Raw genomic sequence first — 25406 nt, forward strand, 5'->3', positions numbered from 1 at the left:
AAAGAGTTAACTACACTACAACACATAGCACTGATAAGCTGGGGTGACTCTGATTGAAGCGGAGAGAGACATGATAAATGTGGCTCTCCTTCATATTGCCATATAAGTCAGCAAGGTCCCTAGAAAAATCAGTTCTACATCCTAAAACATAGATGGAAAATGCAGAATCCTTACAGAAACAGCCAGAAAGCCACTCTAACATGAGTCTAACACCCCTATATAAAAATGGGGCAATCAGTCCTATTTTTAACATGCTGTTGCTCCATTAATGTCATGCTTCCTACCATATGGAGTTGAATTGATTTTATAAAATAATTCCTCTGTATAACAATAAAATATATCTTACACTGCATATTCAGATTTGTAAAATAATGTAAGAATATTGCTCTCCCAAATTAAATCTCATATTCAAATAAAGAATTATAATCATCTTTTTAAATTTAGTTCTTCAACAGGTGATTTATGTCATCTGACCAGTGTGATACTGAGATACAATCTAAAAAACATGTGGCTTCTGAATTCCATGTGCTTAAAAAGTAAAATCACCAATGTGTACAGAGAAACCCAAAAGGATATAAGTTCAACTTGAGTATAAAAATTATAAAAATATATAATAAAATCATGTGTGTCTATATGTATACACATATATGTACATATATAAAGTATATAAAATCTCCAAGTCCTCCCTCTGAAATTCCTGAAGACTTATGAACTATGGTATTATATGAACATAGCTTATGTGAAACCTTTGGGAATTTTATACAGGTATTCTCAAATAAAGAGAGAAATACTAGAAAAAGGGACAATTTCTACACAAATTAAGACAGGTTAACCAAACATAATTCATCAAACATTTATCAATATTCTGGAAGATGTACTTAAATTAAGAAAAGATGCTGGCCGAAAGAAGTTCTGCTGGTCAGTCATTATTTTCTTCTACTTCAATTCATACAGTTATAATGGCTATTTCTATACTTTCTAAACTAATTTCTAAGATCATTTTAAAGAAAAATGAAAAAAGATTTATGGTTCCATTCAAATTTTAGAAAGGTCTGTTTCTTTTTGTTTCAACAATATAATATTTAATTTGAGGATATAGCATTTATTCATAATCTAATAATCAAATATATTTTTCTCAGCAAAAGAAATAGAACAAACAGTACTGCAACTACTGTTTATATTAGTTATAGAGAAACTACAGCAAATAGTTAAACTGTTTTAGTAATCATATAGGTTAGTAATATTTCCACATAATTAACACAGAGTTAATCCAACACTATAGCAGTGGACTATTATATCTGGATAACCAAAATCTGAACACCTTTTCCAAGTTTTGGTGAGAGGCAAAACCCCCTCACTTACTCACTATGGAAGCCGAAAAGCCAGATATTCCTTTTCCTTACCCCTGTGAGTGACACTTGCCTAATCAAGTCTCCTACCTAGGACTTTTAAGTTAGAGAAGGTGACTTCAGGACCTAGGCAGAATTGAAAAATTAATCACAATAGCAACAGTAGGTTTATAGCAGTGATAGACATCATTTGTTCATTTACACATTCATTCAGTGCTTATTTATTGAACACCTACTATGTGCCTTACATTTATTCAACGATTTTATCCCAAATCTACCATGTACCTTTATTCTAGAGACATTGAAAGTCCAGTGCTAGCAGTAATATCTTAACCAGACTATTTCAGGGTTTCTTCGTATTTGTCCTCTTTAAGTTCCTGGCATATTCCAGAACTCTACTTACATCCTAACCATAAAACTGTTAGAAGAAAACACAGAGGAAGAAGCTTCTTGACATTGGTCTGGGAAATGATTTTTTTGGATATGATCCCAAAAGCACAGGCACTAAAAGCAAAAATAAACACATGGGGCCACATCAAACTAGAAAGCTTCTACACAGCAAAGGAAATTAAAACACTGTACAGAAGGGAGAAAATATTTGCAAACCATGATCTGAAAAGGGTTATTAATCAAAATCATGATTTGAGGTACTAATCAAAATATATAAGAAACTCAAACAACTTAATAGCAAGAAAACAAAAAACTCAATTAAAATATGGGCAAAGGAACTGAATAGCTATTTCTCAAAAAAGACATAAAAATGGCCAACAGATGTATGAAAAGGTGCTCAGCATCACTAATCATCAGAAAAAATACAATTCAAAACCACAATGAGTTATCACTGCATACCTGTTAATATGGCTGTTATCAAAAAGTCACAAGATAAGCATTGGTTAGGATGTGGAAAAAGGAGTACTGCTGTACATTGTTGGTATAAATATAAGTTGATAAAGCTATTATGGAAAACAGTAGGGAAGTTCCTCAAAAAATTAAAATAGAATTGCCAGGAGTTCCCTGATGGCTCAGTGGGTTAAGGATCCAGTGCCACTGTGTGGCTCAGGTCCCTTCTGTGGCACAGGTTCAACCTCTGGCCTGGGAACTTCTATATGTCAGGGGTACAGCCAAAAAAAAAGAACTGCCATATGATCCACAATCCCATTTCTGGGTATATAATAAAAGGAAATGAAATCAAGATCTGGAAGAAAGATTTGTACCCCCATATTCATAGCAGTATTATTCACAATAGCCAAGATATAAAAACAACCCAGATGTCCAATAGAAGAAATCTTAAAGAAGATGTGCATGCATACACTCATACAGGAGTATTATTCTACCTTGAGAAAGAAGGAAATTGACTTTTATGATAAAATGGATGGACCCTGACATTATGTACATTATGTTAAGTAAAATAAGACAAATACAAATACCATGTAATTTTACTTATATGCAAAATCCAAAAAAAAAAAAAGTTGAATTCACAGAAGCAGGCAGGAGAATGTTGGTGTTGCCAGGGACTGAGGAGGGGCGGGGATAAGGAGATATTGATCAAAGGGTACAAAGTTGCAGTTGTGTAGAGTGAATAAGACTAGGGGCTACTGTACAGGCATGAAGACTATACTTAATAATACTGTATTGAACACAAGAAATATGCTAAGAGATTTTGGGTGCATTCTTCACACAAGAAAACAGCTATGTGAAAAGATATGTTAATTCACCTGACTGTAGTAGTAACACATTTATATATAATCATGTTGTACATCTTAATTATGTGCAATTTTTATTTTTAAAAAAAGGAAATTTTGACTGTAATAGATATACTAAGGCAAATGAGATCTAAATCACAGGTGACAATACAGTATCATAACAATACTAATTCTCCCCCAAGTTAATACACAGATTGAGCGAAAACATCAGTCAAAATCCAGAAAATACCTGTATGGAACTTGATTCCAAAAAGAAATCCATATGAAAGAGTAAAACTCTAGGAAATAGGAAAAGCTGTTTTTTTAAAGAACAAAGATGTGATGTTTCAAAAATTAATTTGTTAATGATGCTGGAAAACACCAATAAAATTAATGGAATAAAATAAGCAGAATTTTTTCCTATTGCAAGTTGGAAACTGTTAGTGGATTAAGCTACCATTAGATTTGTTTTTTAATGGATTGTAAGAAATTATCAAAGTACAGCACATCTCTTAGATGTAGATGCTGCTTGACGTGTGTACATGCATGGTTTGTATCATCAGTTTATGAGGTAAGTTTATTCCTTACTTTGGTAGCACTACAAAAATTTGAAAAACATTTAAGCAGTAGAAAAGTAAAATAGCACATGGGGGAGCTCCCGTCGTGGCACAGCGGAAGCAAATCCGATTAGGAACCATGAGATTGCGGGTTCGATCCCTGCCTTGCTCAGTGGGTTAGGGATCTGGCATTGCCATGAGCTGTGGTGTAGGCCAGCAGCTACAGCTCCGATTAGACCCCTCGCCTGGGAATCTCCATATGCTCCAGGTGCGGCCCTAAAAGAAAGACAAAAAAAAAAAAAAAAAAAAAAATAGCATATGGGAATTTGGAAGATGATTAGGGTGGTATTTCAAAGCAGTTGGAAAAAGAACTATTCAGTAAAGGACATTGGGATTTATATAAAATAATAAGTTAGTGCTCTATCATACAGAATACATGAAACTATGTTTTAAATGGTTTTAAAAAACTAAAGGTTCAAAAATTCCTATAAAAAATTCTTATGAAAATAATAGAAAATATATAAATGAGATTTGTACACAATAAAAAAAATTGAAAATTTAAATACAAGTGAAAATATTTACGACTTTTATACAAAGCGCAGATTGGTACTAAAAATTTAGAGCTGTCTCATTTAAATAAACTGAACCATATATAAGCCCAATAGGAAAATGAACAAAGAATACTAACAAGTAAGTACACACATATATAAATGTTTCTAACTCTGGAATGCAAATGAAAACAACAGTGGTACAGCTTTTCACACTCATGATAGCAAAGAGTTTAACGCTATCAAGGTTGGTCAGGATCTAGGGAAAATTATACTCAGATATGCAGGTAGGGGAAGGGGCCAATTGTCAAGATACTCTGGAGGGCAATTTTCAAGTATCTATTAAAAATGTGCATAGTTTCTAATTCAGCAGTTCTACTTGTGGTATTTGTTCTAGAGGAACACATACAACCATGTCCAAAAAGACATGTAGAAATGTTTACTGCTACATGGTTTACAATTTTATGAGAAAAAAAATGAGTAAACTAAACATTAACAGAAAAATATCCAAGGAAGCTGGTATATCTATACTGTGCACACAGTAAGGAAACAAGCTAGATCCATAGGTCATATGGCAAGAATGCCACGAACTAATGTTGAAGGATGACAAAAAAGCAGTTTTCAGAATGATACATATGGGTTTACATCCATATTGAAGAATATAAAACGGATTTCCCATGTAGCTCAGCGTGTTAAAAACCTGACTAGTATCCATGATGATGCGAGTTTAATCCCTGGCCTCATTTGGTGGGTTAAAGAATCCTCGAGCTGTGGTGTAGGTCACAGACAAGGCTCAGATCCGTGGTTGTTGTGGCTGTTATAGGCAGCAGCTCTGATTCAACCCCTAGCCCGGGAACCTCCGTATGCCACTGGTTATGGCCCTAAAAAGATAAAAAATAATAAAATAAAATTTAAAAAAAGAACACAAAACAATACTATATATAATTTCTCTGGTTACATACATACACACACACGGAGCAGAGGTTACCACTGCAAAAGAGAGCAAGCTGATACAGAAGCAGTTAAGTAGTCAAGTCCGACAAGTTTTGTCTTTATCCCCAGAAGTTCTATTTGGCTGTATCTCAAACATGATTTCTCTTTTCTCCCCCCTTTCTTTTAGTTTTATTGAGATATACTTGACATATACCACTGAGTAAGTTCACAGTGTACCTTGAAGATACTCCCCCAAAAAGTGGTTGTTTTTTTTTTTTCTAAATAGCATCATATTTTTACTCAAGTTTTTCATGTTTCAAATATTTCTTCTTTTGGAGTTCCCGCTGTGACTCAGTGGTTAACGAATCCGACTAGGAACCACGGGGTTGCGGGTTTGATCTCTGGCCTCGCTCATTGGGTTAAGGATCTGGCATTGCCCTGAGCTATGACATAGGTCGCAGATGTGCTTTGGATCCCATGTTGCTGTGGCCATGGTTTAGGCCAGCAACTACAGCTCTGATTCGACCCCTAATCTGGAAACTTCCATATGTCATGGGTGCAGCCCTAAAAAGACCAAAAAGAAAAAAAAAGAAGAAAGAAAGAAAAAGAAAAAAGAAAAGAAAAGAAAGAAAGAAAATGCAGCTGGGAGGCTATCATGCATATGGTTGCAAATGGTTCCTGCATCGCTGAGAACTTACATTTTCTGAACTGTATCAGATTAAAAGGATACCACCAGCAGTTCTCAAAATGCCTAGCAGCTGCCAGCTGTGGCCTTAGAGTCTCAAGGTCTCCACTGTTAATTATGCAGCCATTTCACACCCCAACCAATCTTTGTTTAACAAGCACCCTTACTTCTTGCCAGCTCCAGTTAGAATTCTTGACAACTTATGTTAATTTTGTGGTTTTTGCCTTTATAAGCCTTCCCTATTATGGGAAGAGCTGTTTGAATCTGTCTCCTGGACTATAATCCTCCATTTGGCTGAAGTAAAACTCTTTTCCATTCCTATTATAGATTGGTTTGTTAATTATATCTGTTAACAGTACTTAGCTACATATTTAAAAGAAAGTTTGCTATATTTTAGATTTCCTTTGTGTGGCAAGAGAATTTTCAGATTCCCTAATTTACTGTGTTGCTGGAAATAACATTTTAATATTTCTTAAAATGAATTTATTTTTTATGATGATTTTTATTTTTTCTATTATAGCTGGGTTACAGTGTTACATCAGTTTTCTACTGTACAGCAAGGTGACCCAGTTACACATACATGTATACATTCTTTTTTTAATTATTTATTTTAAAATAATTTTAAAATGGTAGATACTTATCAGAGAAACAGAAACAGTACTTCTCTATTTGTGCTTTTTTGAAGAGGTAAGCTTTGACTTGATTCTCAAAGACTGGTAGGATTTGAACATCCACAAAAGGGAAGGGAAAACACGAGATTATAACTGATCAGGTTCCTTGTCCCACTTATGTGAGGAGGTTCCATGCCTATTACTCAGCACGATCATCTAACTTTTAGGTGAGATTTGTTTATTAAATGTTATCATCATGTGATTATCAAATCATCTGTCTTCCTATGTTGAAGGGACAGGGAAGAGTTATACAGCTATTCTTTTTTTACGTGTAGAGCAGGGATTTTCAACTGAGGATATTTCTGCCCCCATGGGAGATGTGGCAATATCTGGAGACATTTTCAGGTGTCACTGCTTGGTGGATGCTACTTAAATCTAGTGGGTAGAGGCCAGAGATCTGCTCCACATCCTATAATGTCCCAAATGTACTCCCCCCAACGCTAAAGATATCCAACCCAAAATGTCAGTATTTATGCTGGGAAACCCTAGTGTGAAACAAAAGTTGCTAATAGCTACCACCAATGGCATCACTATGGTAGATCCCTCTTCCACCTTTTTCACTCTCTGCATGTATTAGTTTTCACATTTTTTCCTCTGTACATCAAGAGTCTACATAAGATTTGATGAGTGGTAGTCTGCTTCTGAGAAATATCATAAACATTTGCACCTCACTGGAGTCATTCTAGGATCTTCTCTGCAACAAAAGGTCTGAGTAGCCAAATATAAGGGACACTTGCTTCTTTTCTTTTTCTCAATCTCATTGACCAGACACTTGAACCTGGAATCTGAGTGGTCCTAACCCAGAATTCTTGCCTAGATGGTCTAAGCAACATGGCCACCTTTCCTGATCTTCCTTAATCTTTCCAAATTTACTCTGTACCTTAATGTACAGATCTGTAGCTCCAAGGCCAGCTTTGTCTACCTCCTTGTCTTACCAGGTCTTTGCCAGGACAGCAGTTCATCTCTCAAAATGGTAAATAAAATGTGCTGCTGGGGAGAGCCTAAGCCAACATTACCAGGGTGGTCAAGTAAACTGCCAGCTGCTGTTTTGATTTTTAACCTGTTTGGTTAAACTATAACATACTGATGGGGACACCAAACACTGTAATATGCACAAAGAAAGAAAAAATAAATAAAATAATGAACACTCTAATTGCTATAATACAATGAACTCCAAATATTGACATTGGAGAACCTCACACAGTGATATAAAAATAGCCCATTATTAAAAGATCAATTTTTGAAACCCAGTATTATCAGACAACTGGAAAAAAACACTTTATTCTTAGTCAATTATACTTTTACAAATATACTCATTATTTCAGCAGATGCACATTCTAAGACAAACCAATTTAGCAAAGGGTGATGAAAATAGCTTTGTTTTCATTGTTTTTGAAACTTTTTACATGGTTTCAAAACTAATTTAAGTTTGCTAAAAATTGTGTTAATGACATTGCTGAAAGAAATGAGTAATTGGGCATTAAGAAAGGCTGCACAGTATAATGGTGCCAGACTGTCTGGGTTCAAAATCAAACTCCCAACTTACCACCTGTGACCATGGTCAGTCACTTAATCCTCCTTGTGCCTCTTTTTCCTTAGCAGCAAATTACAAATAGTAATAGCACCCATTGCTTAGGGTTCTTATAAGGTTTAAACTAGGTTATATTTAGAAATACATACCTGGTACATAGTCAATACCATGTGTCTGTTAAGTAAATGATTAGTAACATTTTAAAAACATAAAGCAAATAAACAATTAGGCTTTCATGAATCAAAGGTCATGTTTTTCCCCACTCTCCCAGGCAAGTGATCTGTTTCCCAGTTTCATGCATCTTTGAGTAAGTGTGCTAAGAACTGGGCCAGATGTTGTCATGTTGGTCCCAAATCTGCAGCTAATGTACTACATTTGGATCTCTCTATAAGAAACATTTTATCCTAACAGATCATCTTGTAAAATGGCCAGAGGGAAAGAGAAAATAATAAGTAACAACACAAATGCTAAGTACAATTCAAGTAAACAATATGACAAAATGTGAAAACATTCTATTTATGAAGTAGATTAAAAATCCTAGTGATAGAAGAAAGAAGAAAGCCTGTGGTTCCTATTAAGTGTACATGCATCTTCAGATTTAAATTCTATTTTTCAATAAACGCAGTTCCTAAAACCAAACTTCCTGATGGCAAGACAACCAGAACAATAACCTACATGAGAAGGGTCACATCTAGGTCACACCTCAGAGATCCTGTGTTTCAAAATTAATGTCAGATCTTTTCTTTTGTCAAATAAAAACAAATCCAGACTTAAGGAGAGTCTTTATTCCAAAAGTCTATAGGAAAAATGCTCCAAGCTTTGGCTCTACAAGTATTTCAGAATCAAACAGAAAAAAAAAAAAAAAAAAAAAGAAAGAAAAAACCTTTACTGGAATTCCCGTTGTGGTTCAGCAGAAATGTATCCAACTAGGAACCATGAGGTTGCGGGTTCAATCCTTGGCCTTGTTCAGTGGGTTAAGGATCTGGCATTGCCATGAGCTGTGCTGTAGGTTGTAGACGAGGCTCAGATCTGGTGTTGCTGTGACTCTGGCGTAGGCCAGCAGCTACAGCTCGAATTAGACCCCTAGCCTGGGAACCTCCATATGCTGCGGTTGTGGCCCTAAAAGAACAAAAGACAAGAAAAAAAAAAAAACCTTTTCCTTTATAGGGAGGAGTAAGTGGGCTAGCAGGACATTTTGAGGAAAAAATGAGGTAGTCCAGTGAGTGGAAGCAGACAGCACACTTGGGTTGTGGTCATGCATTTACCGCTTTCTCAGACTTGGAGCCAGTCGAAATTAAGGGGTCTAGAGGAAGAGAATAGCCTGACTACAGTTTGATCAGGCCAAGGCAGAAGGTGAGTAATGGACAATGGTGAATGCCTACTCTCATGAACATTATAGGAATACTGGTTTTAATAGCAGGATCAGAATAAAGGAGTGGTTAGGAGTGACCCTCCAAATAGGCTAAGTAAATACCAAACAGGTAAGTAAATAACCAGCCTGACATCTACTACAAAATCCACTTTTTCTCTCTCTTTTGACACCTGATCCTTTTTTCCTCAGGCTCCAGTTATACCGGATAAGTGAGGGGTATGCTGCTGCCAGCATAATCAAGGTAGTGAAAGGATTTGCAAAATTCTGTTCTCACATAAAGCTCTCTCAAAGAAACATTCCATCTGAACAAAGGAAACCAATAACTAGAACACACAATAGGTAAAAGAACAAGTAGAAACACAGGAATGTTGTAATTACTTTTTACAAGTAGGAACAACCTCCGAATACTGGCATGAAGACATTTGGGGACAAACAAGGGTTACACAAAGTCATAAACATAATCTTTTATTAGAAAACTCACTGCCAACATTCCACTGGTATCAGAAAGGGGGGAGGGCAACACCTTTTATTCATATGAAACAGAAAGAGAAACAGTTCTTAAGACTAGAGGGCAGTTAAAGACTGGACATATAATAGGATAAAACGTATTGACTCAATAAACGGGCTTAAAATTCTATACTTCAATATTGTTACTAAAACTCACACTCATTAAGGAACTCTGAGATTTCTTTTAAAACACTGAACTACAAAACTGAAAAGAGAAAGCAGAACTGAGTTTTACTTCAGGATTCTTTACAAGGTTTGCCATAGCACTGTCACTGTCAGTGTCACAGATAGCATCTTTAATTTCTTTCCTGAAAGGTCTTCCAGTAGGTACATGAAATCTCCTCTCAGTGCAGAATGATTTGAATGGATGTGCCAGTAAGATGTGATGAAAACTTAAGAGTATCTGCAAATCGAGATGAACCCTCCCTTCTTCCCAGGTGTCCTTCTGGAGAGCCTTTCTTAACCCTCCCATGCCTGGACCAGCTGCCTCTTCCCTGCACACAGAGCACATTGTCCTCATCACATTAGACTCCCATCACACCGTACTATAACTGCGTGAGATACTGGTGTGTTTCTCCCACCAGACTCTGATCAAGGATTAGTACTTTATGAGGCAAAATACAATGGCTTAATTAAAAATAAAAAATTATTTGGACATTATATTATTTGAAACATGATACATTTACCAGTCAGGGATATGTTATGACTCTCCAGGGAAAGGTTCGAGTATTTTGTCATCATTTCTTCCTGAATAGGTGGACTTGTAAAAGGTGAAGCTATAAGAAAAAGAACATGTGATTACCAGTTATTATCAAATGACTGTCTAAAAACTAGTTCACAGCAGCCAAAATGGTATTAATAAACTATTCATGAAAAACAATGTCTTCAGGAAGCTCTGATCAACTAAGTCTTTCATGTTCCACAGACATGCAGAAATATACAGAGCTCTTAAATACAACAAAATTTCCAATTCTTTTGTGTTCTTTTTTTACTGAAAAACCCCCACGGATTTACATCAAGTGGCGTAAAAAAAAAAACAAAAACAAAAAACTTTACTTTTTTTTTTTTTTTTTTTTTTTTTGGTCTTTTTAGGGCTGTATCTGTAGCATATGGAAGTTCCCAGGCTAGACAGGGATTGAATCAGAGCTGCAGCTGCTGACCTACACCACAGCCAGAGCAATGCTGGGTCCTTAACCCACTAAGCAAAGCCAGGGATGGAACCCACATCCTCATGGATATTATTTGGGTTTGTTACCCCTGAGCCACAAGGGGAACTCCAAAAAAACACCTTTCCTTTTTTTTTTTTTTTTGTCTTTTTTGCTATTTCTTGGGCCGCTCCCGCGGCATATGGAGGTTCCCAGGCTAGGGGTTGAATCAGAGCTGTAGCCACCAGCCTAGGCCAGAGCCACAGCAACGCGGGATCTGAGCCGCATCTGCAACCTACACCACAGCTCATGGCAACGACGGATCGTTAACCCACTGAGCAAGGACAGGGACCGAATCCACAACCTCATGGTTCCTAGTCGGATTCGTTAACCACTGTGCCATGACGGGAACTCCACCTTTCCTTTTTGTATCCTACAATTTGTCGTTTCTTTATAAAACATACATGAAGACACTGAGAAAGCAGGTAAGAGTGCCAGACCAAAAAAAAAAAAAAAAAAAAAAAAAGACATAGAGCATCTGAGAGAAGATGAGAAGACAAAAGGGACAGAGAGACCATAACAAAGGGCATAAAAAAGGATGAAGAGAGAGAGCAAGTGCCAGGCACTAGAGGACAGAAAGGATGAAATGGATACAGTGAGAGTCTGTGCTGCTCTTTGCCTTCCAGCTATGGTGACAGTCTAGTAGGCCCCATACCAAACTGACTTAGGGTTTTCCTCTGTCACTTACCTCTTCTTTTGAAAACTTTGATCAAAGAAACACGGTTTCCATTTCCACCTGTCCTACTCTCCTCAAAGATTCTTTTTTTTCTTTCTTTTTTTTTTTTTTTCCCACACTAGCTACTCTTTCTTTGACTTTTGGGCACAGCCTTTACCTGCCATGAATACTACCCTAATCAAGTCAGAGAAGGAGGAAGGTTTGTTATTGTAAACTTTGGCTGCATTCTTAAAACTTTTCTTTGAATTTAAGTTAAACCTGGGCCTGTTTTTATTCCAGATTTTTAATACTCTGCTCAGAAAATTATTCTTAGTGTAAGGTTAGATTTCTAGTTCTTTCCTTATATGTGTGAAAAATGTTATCAAAGCAAGCGATCACTTTTGTTGCTTCAGCTTATACACAGCTCTTACAATATTGCCTCATTAGGTGTTTCCATAGTGTAGTGGTTGTTACATTCACCTCACAATATTGCCTAATAAACAATCTACCTCACAGAACCTAGCTCTCCAGTAAGCCATGTTTCAAAGTTTTGATCCCTTGTAATTCCGTTGTGGAAAGCAGGATGTATTTTCCCATAAAATAATCCTTTAAAGAGTAACATACCTAAATCACATTACCTCTGACAATGATTATTTAGGAAAATATGCCCTGAGTTTCTCACTGGGCTTTCGGGAATACAAAACTTCTCCTTTACCTACACCTGATATTCATTCATTCATTCCATTCATTCACATTCTCTCTCTCTCAAACACACACACACACACACACCCACACACACCACTGCCAAAAAGTTTCCCGTCAGCATGAAATCTTTTTTTTTTTTAATTATTGGGCATAGCTCACTTAGAGGTTGTATTAAAGAGAAAATACCTCGGGAAGATCAAGGCAGATGCTGTTCACTTCTGGACAGAAAGCCGGAAGGTGCAGATGGGAAACAAGGAACTGTTCTACGATATAACCTGGTCTGTGAAGGCTGCAAACATAAACTTTGATATCTTTGCTTCCTTTGCTAGGGAGACCTTTTTCTTGGCCTAGCCTACTGCAAAGCAAAATTCTGTCAAAATTCACCACACTCTTTATTCCTGAAACAGGCCCATAACCCTTTTGAAATGGTCTCACATTTTTATTATTGTTATTGTTATTATCATTTTTATTATTATTATGTACAGTATCCATGGTAGTACATGTGACATAAGCTGGAAAAAATGCCATCATTCTTGTGCTTATTTTACTTAAATAAGGATGCTGAAAAGGAAGATGAATCTAAGTAAACTATGTAGCTGGAGAGCTATATAGATCATAATAATATCGGTTTAGGCCCACAATCTGTGACTGAGAATAATTAAAATTTCAGAGTAGCACCCATTCATAGTATTGACTATAACTAGCCTGTGTATTGTATACAAGTTGGCATGTGAGCTACAGAGTAGGAGCTACATCTTCTGGGGGACTCTGGAGGTGGAATAGAGATGGAGATAATGCCAAGGAGATGAGCTCTAAGGATGGGGTTATTTTCTCATTTTGCATCATCAGGATGTGTATGGTGGGCCCACCTGGGACCTACATTAGAACAAGGAGAGAAAAGGGACGAGCCTTAACTTTGGCCAAATCTAAGCTTATGAAAGTTGAAAGAATAGGAGGAAAAGGAAAAACCAAGCCTCAAGAGCAGGGCATTCTGCAGGAGGTGTTAGAATAGTATATATCTTTGTTTAGCCAAGATATTTTTTTAATCAAAAAAGTGAGAATGTAAACCTTATTGCATTCAGTAGGAGGACAGCTGGCAGGAGGCTGACTCAGCTGACGTTGGTGTTTAAAGGAAATTGGCAGGAGACTCAGGCAGATGTGGTTTGGATACTTCCCTGAAAGGATTAAGTTGAGTCACAAAAAGAAGTACAAAATGGAGAGGCAGGAGTCTGTATCCTGATCCAAGTTCTGCCCCTGACTCGTGACTTGGAGTTTCATTTAATAGAAAAAGAAGGGGGGATCAGGAGGCTGGGTAATACTGAGTGATGGTGCCAAGATCATAATATGCCTTCCTCTAGTTATCATACTCACTCCTCTCTTAATCACTGCTTGAGAGGTTCCACTCAGCGTTCCTTTACAGACGGTGGCCACAACACCAACATAAAACTGTAGCTTCTAATACTTGTGCCAGAGATTCAAAGATTTTTCTCCCTTCACTGGGAGATTGGGCATGAGGGTGCTGCATCAAATAACTGAGTAACATTCTGATTTTCACCTATTATTTTTTCATGTGAAATATCAAAATGGTCTCTATTGAGGTATCTTTCACCAATTTCATTTTCAAGTAGACATTGCTAGAAAGGTTTATAATTTATGTTATTAACATTTTAAATGAAATAAACATGCTAAAATTTTGCCTCAATTTTTTGTTTATTTGTTTGTTAGCTTTTTAGGGCTACACCTGCAGCATATGGGAGTTCCCAGGCTAGGGGTTGAATCAGAACGGCAACTGCCGACCTATGCCACGGCCACAGCAACACAGGATCCAAGCCATCTCTGAGACCTACACCACAGCTCATGGCAACCCTCGCAAGTGGGTCCTTAAGCCACTGAGCGAGGCCAGGGATTGAACCTGCATCCTCATGGATACTAGTCACTGAGCCACAAGGGGAACTCCTCACCTTAATATTAAGGTAGGATTTTCACATATTTAACTTTGGGGCCCTATTTAACTGAAGTAAATGGGAAGAAAAAAAGAGGATAAGCAACATGAGAAAACTGCACTGGGTTTTAAGATTTGCTTTTACTTATGTCAGAAAATAAGTTCAACTCTACCTCTGTTTAAGAATAAGCATTTTCTCTAAACCTCCCCAAAAATCTCTTATTATATTTTAAATTCTTGGAAGGATATGGACATCATTTAGAGAAAGGTGTAAGAAAAAGCTATTAATAGGGTGAATACCATTCCCTGTCTTTCTCTCTCATCCAATGTATTGATTGCTATCAACTTGTATAATTAAAATTATTTTAATTTTAGTGTTCTGATATGTAGCATTATGTGTAACCCAGTTACAGAAACACAATAACCTGGGAATGGATAATGTATATTATTTATAAAATAGAGTTCTGGAAGTCAAAATACATTTCCCCATGGAAGCAGTACTATATATAATCATGAGATCCCATGCCAAATTGCGAAGCCACTTAAGCCATGATATAGTTGAACTACAGCATTAAAATATCTGATTACCAATATTGCTTATAAATAATGCATTTATGTTACCAAATCACTCCTTGAAAATCTCTACTCATAAAAGTTGGTAGAAAGTTGCTTTTAATCAGAATTTTGGCAGTCTGGGGATTTGGTGGATTTAGTGTTCCCCAAAAACAGCGTCCCAAAGATTCTGCTGAGCCATGAAAGTGTTTTAAAGGGAAAGAGGGACATCATCTTAGTTAATCATTGAGATGGGGGGTGGTCAGAGTTGTGGCCATCCCTCACTGTGCGCAGGCTCATATGCAGGCTTGTCAACTCCTCACGACCTTTCTTGAGATGCTATCTCGTTCACACAGTTTGCGAAATTACTGAAGGGGAAGTTAGGGAAAAGATCTGGTCATCTGCTAATTACTTATTCTTCATTTCTACTTCTTTGATCTATGGAAAGAACCAACAGGTTAGGCAAGGTATTTTGCGATCAAAAGATTTGAAAGGTGTGCTAGGGCCAGACATCAAAAGATTTGAAAGGTGTGCTAGGGCCGAGATGAGCATGAGGGTACCTGGTTTGAGGTTAATGGCAGACAAAAGGGTACCTCCTGCAGAGATCTCTTTCTTTCAAAGAGCTCTTTGTAGCCAAAAGCTGCTAACAAATCCCTCCTTGTCAGAACATCATTCCATTTCTATGGAACTATGGAAAATGTTAGTCTTCTGTAACCTCTCCACACTGACACAGGACATCATCTTCTTAAAGTAGAAGATGTCAACATGGGTCTGTAGCATCTCCTTGCTGACCATTATAGTTGCCTGCAGGGTTCTGCTTGGTCCATTTAGAGTTCTACTTCTGGGTTCTAGAAATATAGTAGTCCTATCCCCTGTTCATAACTGCAGTAGTAAAACAAAGAGCTGGGAAATAAGGCCACCTTGATTCCTAAACCCCAGAGAGAATTTGTCAAGAAAAGAAAAGAGAAGAGGAGAGGAGTTTTGGCAAGAAAATAAATTCCTGATGGGAACATTTATAAGTCAGACTTTCTATGTCAGGGACAGGCAGCAGTCCAGATAGAGAGAACTCACATATATATATGTATTTTTCTTTTTTTCTTTTTTTTTTTTTTTACATAGTATGGGAACTGCTGGACAAAAAGGCCATTTTTAGACTAGTTTAAAAAAAAAAGAAAAGAACAATTAAAAAACCTAATGACAAAAACAACGTGCATTTGTACACAGCCTTATAAAACTATTTTTAAAACTTAGTCATATAGAAATACAAATTGAACTTTCCTTCAAAATATGATTTTCACAAGAAAATATATTTTGAGGGACATTGGGGAAACGCATGTTTCAGACTATCTCTACATGGGTCATTAAAATATTTTAACATTGAAACTTATACCAAATAAAACTCTTAAAAATATAAAAACCCAAAGGTTTGACTAGGATTTCTGCTCTTTCTAGAGACTGGATTTTTTTTTTTTTTTAAATGTTTCATCCACTCTTTGATAAGACTTGTATTTTGTTCAGTGGCTCTTAACTAGGGGTGGTTTTACCCCCACGCCATCACCACCACCAGGGGACATTTAGCAATGTCTGGAGACATTCAGGTTGTCACATCTTGGAGGTTACTACTTCTGTCTAGTAGAGTATATTAGTTTCCAAGGGTTGCTCTATCAAATTACCACAAATATGCTGATTTAAAACAAGTGAAGTTTATTCTCTCATAGTTCTAGAGGCTAGAAGCCTGAAATCAAGCTGGAGGGCCTTGCTCCCGCTAAAGATGCTAGGTAAGAATTCTTCCTTGCCTCTTCCTAGCTTCTGGAGGTTGCCAGCAATCCTTGGCATGCCCTGGCTTGCAGCTTTATCACTCTAACCTCTGGCTCCATCTTTAAGTGGCCATCTTCCCTCTGTGTGTCTGGGTCTCTATATCCAAACCTCCCTCTTCCTTCTCTCATAAAGACCACAATCACTGGATTAAGGGTCTGTCCTAATCTAGTATGACCTCGTTTTACCTTGAGTACCTCTGCAAAGACCCAACTCTCAAATATGGTCAATTTCAAAGGTACCAAGGGTCAGGACTTGAACATATTTTTTGGGGGGACACAACTCACCCACTACAAAGGTAGAGGCCAGCAATGCTGCTAATCATTCTACAGGATATCCCCCCACAACAGAGAGTTATCCAGCCCCAAATGTTAGTAATGCCAAGGTTGAGAAACCCTGATTTCAAAACAGGTACATCTTCAACCCTGTACAGGATGTTTTTTAAAAATCTTCAAATGTCCCTGCGGCCCTGAGGTCCTGTTTCGTATAGCTTAAGTGCAGATATTTAAGAGCATGAACGTTTCTTGCAGCCCTTCTTTGTCAACCACACCCTCCTGCCTGGGGCCTATTTTGAGGATCTTTTTGGAAGAGGCATCAAGTAGGGTGGGCGGAGTTTTAAAATGCAAACCAGGAAACCAGTTACAGATATTAGCTAGCCCCAGGCTCTTGGCTAAATCACAGAAGCACTCTGGGCTTCAAGATCAATCAGATGAAACATTTAAATTCCCTTTCAGGATCTCAGAACTATGTAGTTATATGGCTATGGTAAAAGGATTCTACCTTGGGAGTAGGGATACATTAGTAATGATATAACCACAACTTTTTAAATGTCAGAAAAGTGTTATTTTCAATTAAAAAGGAAACACTTTTTAAAAATAACATCTATTATTTCTATACTAACAATATATTATTTGGGATGTTTATTCATGAATAGTGATTATGTTTTACTAGGAGTAGCAAGTCTATTTTTAATAAAACATTGTGAGGTTTTTTTCTTCTACGTCAATGTGTGTGTCCTAAGTTGATTATTTCTAAGGCTCACCTAATATTGTGAAATATGTGAGGCCAGCTCTTTAAAAGTAACTTGCAAAGATTATAATCTAGGACAAACAGCTTCGACACTTATAACCTGTCTCTGTTTGAAGACAAATACCCTTTGGAAAATAGTACCTAACAAACTGATGATCGTTTCTCAACTATCCCTGTGGTTTGTCTGTGTTAACGCAAGTTTTTTCTCACAGTTGAAATTCTTTGTTGCTTTTCAAGCAATCTCAAACTAACAGAAAAGTCTCAAGTACAAAATAAAGAGTATTTTCCCTGAACCACTGGAAAATAAGCTGCTGACTTAATGACTGTTCAACCTTGGAAACATTACAGTATATTTCCTACAAAGGACATACCCACATCACCCCCACAACTGCATTAGCATTTATGCACTACCATCCTACACTTTATCTAAGTTCAACAAAAGTCTGTATAGTGTACTTTTTAGCCAGTTTCAGCTCAGGATCACATGCTTCCAGGAGCTGCCATGTCCCTCTACTCTCCTTCACTCTGAACAGCTTTTGTCCTTGACATTTATGACAGTTTCAGGATATATGTTGTATAACGATTAGATTCAGAGTAGACATCTTTGGCAGGAGTATTACAGAAATGATGTTGTGTTCTTCTCACTGCATCCTGTCAGATAACACACAATTTTTATTTCTCTCTTTACTGATGATTTTCACTTTGATCATTTGATTAAAGTGGTGCCTGCTAGGCTTCTCCACTTAAACTTACTCTTTTTTCCCTTTACATCAGTGCCAATTATGTGGGAAGTTACTTTGAAAGTACATGATATTTTGTGCCTCATCAAACTTTAAATTCATTTAATTAATTTAGTTCAGTACGTATTCATGAATACCTATATAATTCAATGGACAGTGTGCAGTGGATATGGATACTAGTCCATTCATATTATTATTCACTTTGATACCCAATTTATCCCATATTTTTCCAGTGGGAGCCCCTTCACTCTGGCTTCTATATCCCTTTGATATCACCCAACATTCTTTGACTACTTCATTGTTTTCTGGTACAAGGTGTTCCAGGCTTATCTTATCCTTTTGCTGCTCCAGTCCTGAAATCAGCCATTTCTACAAGTCTTAATTATTAGTAAAAAAATATATTTAGAATCAAGATTTGGGTTCTAAGTATGCCCATCACTATTGGGAAATGATTGCTCCATCTCAGTGGACAGATCTAAGAATACATGCATGCATATTCATACACACATATGCAACATATACATATAGATGGGTATAATATACATACATATATACAGTAGGCTCTTGAAAAATGGGAGTTTGAACTTCAAAGGTCCACTTGTTTGTGGATTTTTTTCAATAGTAAATACTACATTACTACACAGTACAGAGTGGGTTAAATCCTTGGATACAAAGGGACCACACTAAGAGGGCTAACTATAAATTATACGTAAATTAACTCTTGTGTTGTTCAAGGGGCACTTATAAATATATATGACATATATATATAACAGATATTCAAACATATACATGTTTATATCTATGTATCTACTTATATAGATATATATACAGACATAAGATAGATAGGCAAATATTTAAAGTCATGAATTTACATTAATACTACCAATTTCAGTCCAACACCATTAGGTTCATTTTAGTTTGCCCTGTTCCTCTGTTCCCTTCTCTAGAGAAAAACCTAGGTTCTATTATCCTTACTAGTTTATTTGATCAATCCCTCCTCATATTACTCATCTCCCAATGCAGCTGCCACTCTTGGCCCCAAAGAGATGTCTTCCTGACCTACTCAGGTTCCAACATCCTGCACTGTCTCCTGCATGCTTTACCTTCATCCTGTGCTCAGGATCAGACACTGCATGTCACTGCAGCAGAGAAGCTCTTAGCCCCCTGGGAAGCTCTGAGGCCTGGTGCCAGGCCGCCCTTCTGCGGGAAGGCCCACTTCTTATGCTTAGGCTGTAACACTCTACACAGGGCTGCCCTCCTACCTGGATGCCATCCTGACTGGGCTCACTTTCTAATTCCTGATCTGAGCTCTTTGGGTCCCTTCATTGGGGTGGGGCTGGGGGATGCCTCTGCATTTCCCCACCTAATGCTATAGAACCCATTCCCAGAAGGAAGGGAAGGAGACGGGTTAGAGGTAGGGATGAAGACCAGGAAGAGACAATTCTTAACAAATGTATATATAATGTAATTTTAAATGTTATAATTTAGGGTCAAAATTTTGATGCATCAGATACAACCCTATTAAAGATAGGCTTATATTTAATCTGTTTCTTTAAAAACTGCTGAAGTTTTCTACTTAGAGATTAGCAATGTCAGACACATGTGGGTACTCTAATAATATTTGTTCCAACAAATATTTATTAGTGGGCAGTTACTATGTGGGTTGGGGGGAGTCTTTAAAAAAACAGGGGATTGATGAAGGGAACATATAAGCAATATCCTCTAAAAGTTAAAAATGATCATTCAAATGGCTCCACTGCAGACATTTTTCAAGTGATAAGCATGACCCATTCCTTCAATTTGTTCCCCCTTCAGAGTAATAATAATGGTGTTTATTCCTATTTATGTAATATTTCTCATTCATAAAGATATTTTACTTATCTTATTTAATTAAAACAGCCTAAAAGAGTTAAGGTGAGTCCTTGTGCCTAACTTCATTCCAGAACTGAGACTGAGCCAGTGTGCACTTTAGCCCAAATTAAGCATTTGTATCCACTCACTCTGTTCTCTGTCATGATTCCAAACTTTCATACACATTCCCAAGTATCTCTGAGAGACAAATGAGTATTGGGTCAGATCTGGGGCCAGACTGAAAAATGCTAAATTTCCTGCTCCACTGCTTAATTAATCATGTGTACTTGACAGATTATTTAGCCTCCCTAAATTCCAATTTCCTCATATGAAAGTCAGGAATAATAAAAGTTAACCGCAGGGCTATAAACTACATAGTGCAATGCCTGGCACACAGTTTTTACATGGTAAATATGATAAATTTACAATAAAATAGGATAACCATTTTTATTATTAAAATTTGGCCCAAATCCTTATAGAACACATATCTCCAAGTAGTTCAAAAGCACCAAGTGAAAAAATAGCCAGTACACTTCACAATGGTCTTTAGCAAAGAGGAAAATGAATCTTCATAGATCATGGAGTCCCCGTGGTGGCCCAGCAGAAACAAATCCGACTAGTAGCCATGAGGATGCAGGCTCGTTCCCTGGCCTCACTCAGTGGGTTAAGGATCCAGCATTGCCGTGAGCTGTAGTGTAGGTTGCAGACATGGCTCGGATCTGGAGTTGCTGTGGCTGTAGCTTGGATTCAATCCCTAGCCTGGGAACCTCCATATGCCACAGGTGTGGCACTAAAAAAACAAAAAAACAAAAAAAAAAACATTCATAGATCAATACAGCATCTATAAAATGAGATGAGATTGCCTCACAAGTTTTAATCCTGCCGTAAAATGAGATGCTAACGTCATGCTTTTAATATGTCACATTATTCCATAAATTTAGCTTACGTGGAGCTAAAAGGACAGGACTTACACTCCATACATACATCATTCTATTTAAGTACAACTTTGTTAATTCATTCCACTTTCATTTGTTTCCTACGTTTTTTTCCCCTTGAGAAGCCCGCTCTAAGTGTCAATTTAAATCTGACTCTGTGATACCAACAAAATAAATACCTACCCAACAGTGCGCTCTCTAGGCTGTATCATTTTAAAGCAGTGATTTTCAACCTACTTAGGATCACATGATTAAAATTACATGGGAGCTTTTAATAAAACTCCTCATGTCCAGGCTGAATCCCAGGCCAAGTGAATCAGTTTTTGACTATAGTATCCAGGTATCAGTAATTTTAATGCTCACTAGTAATTCCAACAGCCAGGTGGGGAACCAGAGTTCTAGGACACACCTAGAATGCACTGATATCAGAATTTCACTATCGTCATGTGAAACATAGTTGAATCAGAGATACCCTCAGGGTGAAGAAAATGCCCTTGACCATTCTTTATAATTGATATGAATGAAAAAGAGAAAGGTGCCTAGAAGGTGAGAAAAGGAAATTTAGAAACTGAGGCGAACCAAAATGTTTTGTTCAGGTTGTTAACAGCTAAGCCTTTAAAAGAACATTTGTTTAAAAAATGAATATTCTTATTATTTGACTATCTTTCCATCTTTAAAGTATCTTATAAGAATCTATATGCTATAAACTCATAAAAATTAATCCTTATGAACGGTTAAAAATTAATCCTTATGAAAAGTTAAAAATTTGTGTAGGATAACATTCTTAGTTACTGATGGGCAATATCTGTCACCTTGGGAGGTAGTCTATCATCCTAATGGGCCACTGATACTAGGACATTTATAACACAGGAACTTGCATTAGTAAGTAGATTAGACAGAATACTTTCATCATAAAAAGTAATTATAAGGAAGTGGACCTAAAATGGCAATTCTGATGTTGGTTTGGTAATGTTTTGCCCATAAATCCCTCTTAGTTCAGAGTGTCTTAAACAAAACTACCATCGAAACCAAAACAAAACATGTTCTTTGTTTTCAGAGACCATGGTTAAAGGAAGATACATATATACACATTAGCCTGGAGTCTCAGGGCTTTGTTTGTTTGGTTGTTGTCTTGTTATTTCAAGTCAGCTCTAAAAAACATCCTCAAAGCTTGCCAGGAAAGGAGGTGAAATTTAATCCTCACTATCGATTCAAACGAAGGGAGCTGGCCTTGGGAAATCGGGCCTTCAGAAATCCTGCCACTTAAGCAGAGGCCAAGTCGCTGCTTAGTTCCCGCCCCCACCCTCGCGCCCTGTTCCTAGGAAGACCCAGACAATGCCCCACTACCCACGCCCCCGTTTTCTCGGGGCGCTGTTCATTCCAGAGGCACTGCCTGGAGAGGAGGAGCTCCAAGCTGCACCAGTTTCCCGTCCAGTTTAGATAACCCAAGCGTGGCCAATGGGCAGAGGCAGCCACGGTTCCCCACCCGCGGTCGCCAGCAAACCGGCTCCTCGGCTTCCCGATCCCCGCGCGCCCCTCTCCAGCGTTCTCCGCCCACTCCTTGGCCCTCCAACCATCACACCTGACGGATGGCCGTCCTCCAAGCTCCGACGCACAGCGGCCAGGAGGCCCAGGAGGAGCAGCGGCAGGGAAGGTGCCTGGGGCCCTCGCAGGCCAGGGAGAGAGCGCATGGCGCCCGCGGGTCTGCGCGGTCCTCGCGCACCGCCGTCGGTGCCTGGAGTCGCTCTGCACACTAGCCGGCTGCCAGGAGTCGGAGCAGGACACTTGAGAAAAGGCGGAGTGGGAGGGGCCGACCGTCCTGCCCTCCTACCCCAAGACACTCGCAGCGCCGGTGACCGACCCAGAACTGCGCCCAGCCCTCCATCAATTATGCAGCGCGCAGCCCGCAGCAGGCAAGCCCGGATGTGCAGCAGGCAGCACCCTGCCGCGTTCTCGCCCATCTCCGTCCCCTCCGCCCCCCGGGGTTGCTAAAGGAGATTGGGAGGGAGATTGCTAAAGACGCTGGACAGGTGACGCCTAGCCCATCTCCTCTGGTACTATGTACATATTTATAGGGTATATCTGCAGGCTACACTTTACAGTTCATTTGAAGTAAGGTTCACTTATTCACTTTGGTGGGACAGAGGGGAGAATGGAGAACACTTTTCAGCTTCCCTAGGCCAGCCCATTCCTAGTTAAATAAGGAGGCTTATATTTGCACTGGTAGAAGGAACTACCCAGCTAGCTGCCCAGCATCCTCCACTAATCTGTCTTTGCTCTGCCCAGCAGTTCCGTACGCTTGTTGCGTGCGCACACACAACCGCTCAAGTCTCTGAAGGCTCAACTGGTTCTTTCTAGATTAAGGTTTCAGAATCCCAGGGCCCCACGGTGTTGTTTTTCTTCTTCTTTTGTTTGCTTAGCCTAGCAGTGTTTGAGAAGCCACCTAGACCTTGAAAAACAAAACTGTGGAAAAGTAGGTACTATATAAAATGCACAAGCCTGTTGACCTTAGTCAGACTCCAAGACAGTTTAAGATGATGCTATCCCTTACTTACTTGAAATTTTCAATGTTCCCGACCAAATAAAATAAAACTGAAAGTTACTTGCCTTATCAGAGAGGGGAGGAAGAATCTACATTACAACATAAAGGGGTGGTAAGATGTGATGGTTCTCCAGGATGTAGTAACACATTAAAAGATATTTTTATTTTTTTATCTTTTTTATCTAGGGCCGCACCAGCAGCATATGGAGGTTCCCAGGCTAGGGGTCTAATCGGAGCTATAGCTGCCGGCCTACACCAGAGCCACAGCAACAGGGGATCCCAGCCGCATCTGCCACCTACACCACAGCTCACTGCAACACCAGATCCTTAACCCACTGAGCGAGGTCAGGGATGGAACCTGCAACCTCATGGTTCCTAGTCGGATTTTTTTAACCACTGAGCTAGGTGGGAACTCCAAAAGCTACTTTTAGAGTAAACATTTCTCATGATCTTTGTTCCCACTTCCTTTGTCCTATGTCAGGTTTGATAGTCATAAATTCAAAATATATCAGTGTTCAAAAAAGATTGAAAGAAAATGTTAGATACAAATTTTGAAAACTGAAGTGTTAAACAAGAGCTATGATCACCTCAGAAAGGAATGATTAATTTTAATTATGTATTATGAAAATATTCCTGTTTCTAGTTTAATGTTATATAGGCAAAACTTGAGGGAAAATGTAGATTATTTAAATTTGTATTGAAAGAACATGAGTAATACAATTCATTAAGCAATATTTAGTATCTACCAAGTGCCAGGCACTGTGTTCAATGCAAGTACTGCAAGGAGCATACATATGCGTGCACACACGTACACACATACACACATACACACCCTAGAGAGCTATTTATCTATGAACTACAAGTCTAAGGAAAACCTCCCAGTCAGATAATTATGGCAATAATGATTAAAGCTTTATGATCAAAGCCTTATGAGAGACGCTGAAATACTAAACATTTTACATCATGACCCTCTTAGGACCTTGAGCAGACTCACTAAACCTAAACTGCCTGATTACTGGTTGCTAAATCACGCTCCCCTCTTGCTGTCCTGCATCCCGTCCCAAGACTAACTACAAACATTTCCCTATACCTTAGGAGAGTTTTAACAGTAAGCACTTCTCAAAACAAGGTGAACTCTGACCTTCCCCAATTAGTCCTATAAAGTCCTTAAGCTCAAATTCACCTCGCCAAATAAATTGACCTCTTTTAAAGAAAAATCATCTTCTCCAGTAAATCAACATGTTTATGAACAGGAAAAAAAATCACTTGCCATATTGAGGCTAATTCCCATTTTGGTTTTGTTGTTAGAAAAAATTAATTGAGGAAGAAATATAATCCCTGTTTTGCTAAACATTTGGAAAGGCTTTTACCCATTACTACTTTTTTATATTTATGTATTTAACATTTTTTAGCCTTATCCCTAGCCCATTTTCTTTTCTTTTCTTTCTTTCTTTTTTTTTTTTGGTCTTTTTTAGGACCGTACCATGGCATATGGAGGTTCCCAGGCTAGGGACTGAATCGGAGATGTAGCCACTGACCTATACCACAGCCATAGCAACGTTAGATCTGAGCAGCATCTGCAACCTATACCACAGCTCAC

At 38.2% G+C, this 25406-nt stretch overlaps 1 protein-coding gene across 1 annotated transcript in view; it reads right to left on the reverse strand.

Annotated features, from left to right (window-relative positions):
• Window positions 1-23240, reverse strand: part of EMB (embigin) — a 49424-nt gene extending 26184 nt beyond the window's left edge. Inside the window, exons 1-2 of the mRNA XM_021076596.1 lie at window positions 22847-23240; window positions 10522-10611 (exon numbers count right to left, since the gene is read on the reverse strand). Of these exons, the coding sequence (XP_020932255.1) occupies window positions 10522-10611; window positions 22847-23225 (469 nt within the window). The 5' untranslated portion in view covers window positions 23226-23240. The remainder of the gene's footprint in view (window positions 1-10521; window positions 10612-22846) is intronic.

Source organism: Sus scrofa, chromosome 16 (genome assembly GCF_000003025.6).
Source record: "Sus scrofa isolate TJ Tabasco breed Duroc chromosome 16, Sscrofa11.1, whole genome shotgun sequence".
Classification (NCBI taxonomy): Eukaryota; Metazoa; Chordata; class Mammalia; order Artiodactyla; family Suidae; genus Sus; species Sus scrofa.